Here is a 6000-nt window from a genome sequence, read left to right on the forward strand (position 1 = left end):
TGACACGTTGATCTTGTACAAGAGTAGCTGAAGGGGTCCTTGAATTTGAGGGCCTGCAGCTGGGGAGTGGTAAGGGCTGAGCTGTGAAGCTTTTCCCTGTCCCTGTTCAGAGCTTCAAACATTGTGCTATCTTGCTATGAAAGGAGAAAAAACCAACAACCCAGTTATACAACCAGAATTGTCACACTTCCCAGGGGTAACAAATTCAACAAAGTGATTAGTCAGAAATCAAGAATACATAAGGCATATTTACCTAAGAGTGTTTGTATACGTCAGATTTCAGAATTTGGGGGAATCCAGAATGTTGACTTCTGGACAGAAGTTTGAGTGGTGGAGAAAAAGTACAGAAGAACAAAAGTAAGAAAAACTTAAGGGGGTATATGCGGGCTGCCACAGTCTTACTTTTTGTTCCCTACATTGTGAGGCTTTGGCAGATGTTGCCCATGCATTTTTGAGGATTTTTTCTTCTTTAATTGCATCTACAACTGCATCTTATTTTTAAATAGTCAAAGCTGAGATTTCCAGGACTTCAAAGCTGTCAATATCTGACTGATTTGACTCTGTGTTGCTGCAGGAGGCCGAGCCTCGCATGTGGACCTATGTTTACCCTGCTAAATATTCTGACATCAAGACAGAGGACGAGCGGTGGAAAGAAGAAAGGGATCGGAAGTTAAAGGAAGAGAGGAACCGCAGCAAAGAGCCTGTTGTTAAAGAGGATGGGAAGGAGAGCACGAGTTCTGACTGCAAAGTGCCCTCCAGTGAAGAGTCACGCTTAATGGGGAAGGAGACCAGACCCAGCACCCATATACCAGTGTCCTCACCCCTCAGCCAGCATCAGTCCTACATCCCTTACATGCACGGCTACTCCTACAGCCAGTCGTATGACCCCAACAACCCCAGTTACCGTGGCATGCCCACTGTCATGATGCAGAACTACCCAGGTATGGGGGCTTGAGGTGCATCCTGAGAATATAGGAGACCTTTCAACATCATAAAGGGATGATGCCTTCCTAGGGGAAAGGTTGTCATTTTCATCCTTGGAGCAAGATGGGAATTTGGAAGCATTGTGATAGCTGGAGACCCAGGTAGACATGTCAGGTAGATTGAAGTGACTATCCCAGCATCAAGATGCACCTCAATCTCATCCATATGCACTCTTTAAATAGTGCATATGGATGGGATCAGGGGTGGCGAACCTCATTCAGTAATTTTCAGAAGCTCTTGGGGACCACATTCCAGTGGTGGGTGGGGGCAAAGGCAAAAGGGATGGTGCCAGAGATAGAAAAAACACCAGCATGTTGGAGCTTAAAGCTCCTACTGCCACTAAAGTAAACCTTAGCAGATGCACTTCAACCTGTTAGAAAGGGGAAAACGTGTCTGGAAACCACCAAGTGATTGGTGGCTGGGGCAAAAGGGGTGGGGCCATCTGGGGAACCTGGGTCTGAGGTTCCCCACCCCTGGATTAGACCAACAGAAAGTCTTCAGACTAACAGTGCAGTCCCAAAGCATATTTACTTGGAAGTTAGTCCCATTGTGTTCAGTAGGGCTTACTCACACAAAAAGTGTGTGTAGGATTGTAACCTGTGTGTCCCTCCCAGGCGAGAACCTAGAATGTGTGTATTCTCCTTTAAAATATAAAAACAATGTATATGATGCTTTTACAAAACAAAACTTGCATCATTTTCAAAGTTCCTGTTAAAGATTATCCATACATTGTAAATAGTGCATGCCAAATTTTAAAAAATAAATAAAATTTTAAAATGACATCCAGCGCTGCTATAGAGTCCCAAAAGGATCAAAATTAGTTTGTTTGCAAGGTAATTTTGACCCTTCGGGTGCTTTGTAGTAGCTGAAAGCGCTGGAAGTGCCACCCAGAGCGCCTTTTGCGTTCGAGTCATGAACAGATGTAGCAAAAGCTGCTCTTAAACTTGTCTACGTAAGCAACGACATCTAGGATTATTAAAAAGAAAATCTCACAAGCCAAGTTCTGCGCCCCTCCCTCTCCTGAGTCTCTGGTTCTGGGTTTTCTGCTTCTCGCCTCTTCCCTTTAGAGGATTGCTGCTGTCTGTTAGTCTTTTTAGTCCCTGCTCTTCTGCTGGAATGAGTGGCAATGTCCTGACTGGCATCTCCTCCACAGGCTCTTACCTGCCCTCCAGCTACTCGTTCTCACCATATGGTAGCAAATCCTCTGGGAGCGAAGAGAGTGAGAAATCCCGAGCCAGCCCCAGCATTGGCTGTAAATCCAGCTCTGAGTCCAAGGCCCTTGACATCCTGCAGCAGCACGCCAGCCACTATAAGAGCAAGTCCCCAACGGTGAGTGGTCTGCAGGAATGGGAAATATATGTTTAATCAGCACAGTTCATGCTGCTGAGGTGTCCAGCTGGCAATGCCATGCCTTCCAGGTTGGCTCTGGAACCTAGCACCTAAAGCATTTGTACTGTTGGGGTTCCCTGGAGTGAGTGTGTGTGAGTGTAATGGCTTGAAAAAGCCACTCACCAGCTTGCAGGGGAGCTACACAAGTGCTGGCTTGGCCAGCCTGCTGTTCCTGCCTCATTTAGGCAGCTGACTGGCTTGCTCCCCCTTGCAAATTCACATCTGGGCTTTAGCATGTCTGTCTGTCTGGTTACTTTACAGATAGGTGACAAGGCCTCTCAGGAGCGCAGTGGCTGTGGGGTGGGAGGAAGCAGTGCAGGCTGCAGCGGTGTAGGGGGAGCCAGTGGTGCTGAGAGAAGCGTTGACCGGCCCCGCTCCTCTCCTTCACAGCGTCTGATGTCCACACATCACCATCACCACCATCTGGGCTACTCCTTGTTACCAGCCCAGTATAACCTGCCATATGCAACAGGTGAGAGCAGAGGCGGCGTTCAGTGGTATTTCTCTAAAGGGGATGGTATTGGGAGCGGGGCAGGAATCCAGAGTGATGATGTTGGGGTCTGAGGCTGTGCCAAAGCTGGGTGGCCTTTGGAACTGTCAGTCACACCTTCATGGCAGGCGTGACACTGTAGGTGTCCTGCTGCTGTCTAGCCTGGCTCCCATAGGAAGCAGCCTTATCCTGAGTCAGACCATTGGTCCAGCATCTAACCCAGCATTGCCCACATTGACTGGCAGCGACTGTCCAGGGTTTCAGGCAGGATTCTTTCCTAGCCCTATCTGGAGAAGCCAGGGATTGAACCTGGGACCTCCTGCATTAAGAGCAGGTGCTCTACCACTCACCTGCAGACCCTCCCTCTCCAGTACACTGAGAAATGTTCCTACTAAACCTGAGCTAGATTACTATCCTGGAGGCTGCTCTGGCCTCTTTGTCTCGCATACTTTCACGGCCCATTGTGCACTGTAATTCTGCTTCCCTGCAGGTCTCTCCTCTACAGCCATTGTTGCCAGTCAGCAAGGCTCTGCTCCTTCCTTATACCCCCCGCCCCGGAGGTGAAAATGGTAAGGATGCGTCCTGCGTCATTGGCTTGGAAGGTGGGTGGGTGGGAATGAAGGGAGACAGTACCACCGGATATTTCCATTATCGCCTCCAGGCAGTGTGGGCCTTTTCTTAGAATGTGAAATAGTCAACTAGCTGGCTTGTTGTGATTTGCGGCCAAATTAATTGGAAGTATTGGTGATATAAAGTTCTTAGGCATTTGGGAGCCAAGTAATATGTGCCACAGGTGGTGAGTCACATGGAGCTCCATTAATGACCTTTATTGCCACACTATTTCACCCCCGTCCTCTTCGCCTCCCCCTTGCTGCTGCTTAATTGTGACCAGCAGCTGTATTCCCCTCCTGTTGGTTCTAGCCCAGTGTTGCAAATTTCCAAGCTGTGTAAATGGCTGCAAGGACTGTGCGATCTCTAGTGTGTTGTCTCTGCTCTGCTAGAAGTATCTACTTCCTAGAACCTCCTGAGTCCACCTGCCTCACCAACTTGGGAAGAAAAGATCACTGGATAAACTTCATGTTTGTGGTTGCCATTGCTCTAGTACCTCCATGTGGCTGAAACTGAAATTGCTGGCACTGAGTTACATTTTCTCCTTTCTTTCCAACAGGACAGGATGCGATCAGATAACCTATACCAAGCCATGTGACTGGCTCACATGAGGAAGCGCTGGAAATTGCGTTAGACATCAGTTGAATGGTGTTGATTGTTCTGCTTGATGGTCCTGCCATAATGTGTGGCAGACTCTGCCCCCTCCCCTATTGAACACAAGCTGAGCCCCATATGTGTGAGTTGTGGAGCTGGGACTTGCAGAAATATTTATTCGCCTGACTTGGGGTTGACTGGCCAATTTCCAGAACTCCTCTGGAGTGGGAACTTCACGGTGGTGGGTCAAGCGATGTGGCCTCACAGGACATCTGGAATGACTGGGGAGGGAGGGAGCATGAGCCCTAGGTTCTATCCATGGCTCTCTTGCTCCTGGGCTACAGCCAAGACAGCTACTCCAGGGTTGGCTGAAGGCAAAGAGAACATCCAGATTGTGTCTTTCTATCAGTGATAAGTGGTCACCTGGCACAAGCAGGTAGGCAGGCTCCTGCAAAGACCACAGGAAAGAGCTGATGTTCCTGCCTCGTGGTAGGTTGGGGAGGGAGGGGGAGGGGGAAGCAGCAGGCCCCACGATGAGCACAAGCCAGCAATGTGCTCCTCGAGGAATGAAGACTGAAACTCTCTGTAGCACTTTGCCTCTAGGACTGCTGCTCCCTTGTGATCCCTGAAAGACCCTCCCTACCATTGGCTGGTCTTCTGACACCTCTCCCTGCTGGCAGGACTTGTGTGTTGCAGTGGCAGATGCTGCTTTGCTCTACAGCACAAAGAAATACATGCAGTTCTGCATAAAATAAGGCCTCTCAGCAGGCTGGCCCTGCTCCCGTTGGGATGGGTCTCCACTGCTGCCTAACAGTCCTCTTGCTCCACTCCGCTGGAAGGCTGCTGGCTGCCTGTCCTTCCTGTCTTCCCCAGCCCCTTTAGAAAATAAACCCTTGTTTCCATAACACAAGAGTGTACAGATGGGGCTGGTTAAATTTCAGGCATGCTGCTCTTCATTCCCCGTACCTGCAAGATCACCCCTTCTCTGCAGGGAGTGAAGGGATGGATGCCTGGGTCTATAAGATGTGGACACAGGAGCTCTTGGCCTTGCTGAGATGAGAGGGAGAAAAGCATGCCTAGCAACTGGCTGCCCACCTGTGAAAACCTGCTGTTGCTGCAAGCTCTGCTAGTGTAGAGCATCCCTAATGTTTGCCCAAGGCAGTCAGGGATTGTCCTCCTCTTGCTAAGTGCCCCATGGGCTCTGAGACATTGCTAGTTCCAGCGCAGAGGAAGGACATTCCCTGCAACAGAGGACGCTTGTCTGGATTCCTCATCCCCACTCCCTGGCCAAGGGTTCCTCACTGAAGCTTCAGGGTGGAACTCGGCCCATATTTATGGGTATTTCCTTCCCCTTTCCTGAAGGGTGGTCAGCTTGAATGGCAAGTGGGGATGGTGGTGGTGGTCTTTCTTACCCAACCAAGCCAACTTCTGACAAGCGGGTGCTGTATGTCCGTCCCAACAATGCAAGTCCCCAGCTCTGTCTTTCTGTTCCTGTCTGTATGTTGTGTGAGGCCACCCTCTCTGCCTCTTGGATTTTGTATATACTGTAAAAAGGAATTGTTTGAAACCTGTTGTTCTTTTGTTTCTTTCCCAACTCGGGGTCTCTGATAGTCCACACAAATAGACAAAACCATTTTCTCATATAGTCTGTTGGAGGGGGAGGGGAGAGACTGTTCATTCTGGGTTGTCTTATTTGACTGCTATCCTTTCAGTTTTAAAGCACATCATGATTTTTGACTCCAGGAAGGAAGTGTACTGCAGTACCCTGTCTGCTTTTCAGGTTCCTGCCACTCATGACACCTCTTCTAAGCTCTCTGCCCAGAGAAGCTGCTCAGTGGCAGCTGCCTTTAGTATCCTGACAAGAACTGCAGTGGGAAATCCTGAGCTTGGGCATCAGGGTCATAGAGGTGGTCTTCAAAAGGAGTGCTTTTCTC

At 49.3% G+C, this 6000-nt stretch overlaps 1 protein-coding gene across 9 annotated transcripts in view; it reads left to right on the top strand.

Moving 5' to 3' along the window:
* Nucleotides 1-5638, top strand: part of ZNF609 (zinc finger protein 609) — a 131585-nt gene extending 125947 nt beyond the window's left edge. For 5 of the 9 annotated variants that reach the window (XM_084816991.1, XM_084816992.1, XM_084816993.1 and 2 more), the window contains 3 exons: nt 575-941; nt 2138-2313; nt 2635-3037. In XM_084816991.1, the coding sequence (XP_084673117.1) occupies nt 575-941; nt 2138-2313; nt 2635-2937 (846 nt within the window). In that variant the 3' untranslated portion in view covers nt 2938-3037. Of the gene's footprint in view, nt 1-574; nt 942-2137; nt 2314-2606; nt 3038-3353; nt 3433-4031 lie in introns of those variants that run through there. The other 4 variants (XM_084816994.1, XM_084816996.1, XM_084816995.1 and 1 more) reach the window with 4 other exon arrangements.
* Nucleotides 5639-6000: the final 362 nt, after the last annotated feature.

Source organism: Heloderma suspectum, chromosome 11 (assembly GCF_057233095.1).
Source record: "Heloderma suspectum isolate Gila_16-S chromosome 11, 16-S_ref, whole genome shotgun sequence".
Classification (NCBI taxonomy): Eukaryota; Metazoa; Chordata; class Lepidosauria; order Squamata; family Helodermatidae; genus Heloderma; species Heloderma suspectum.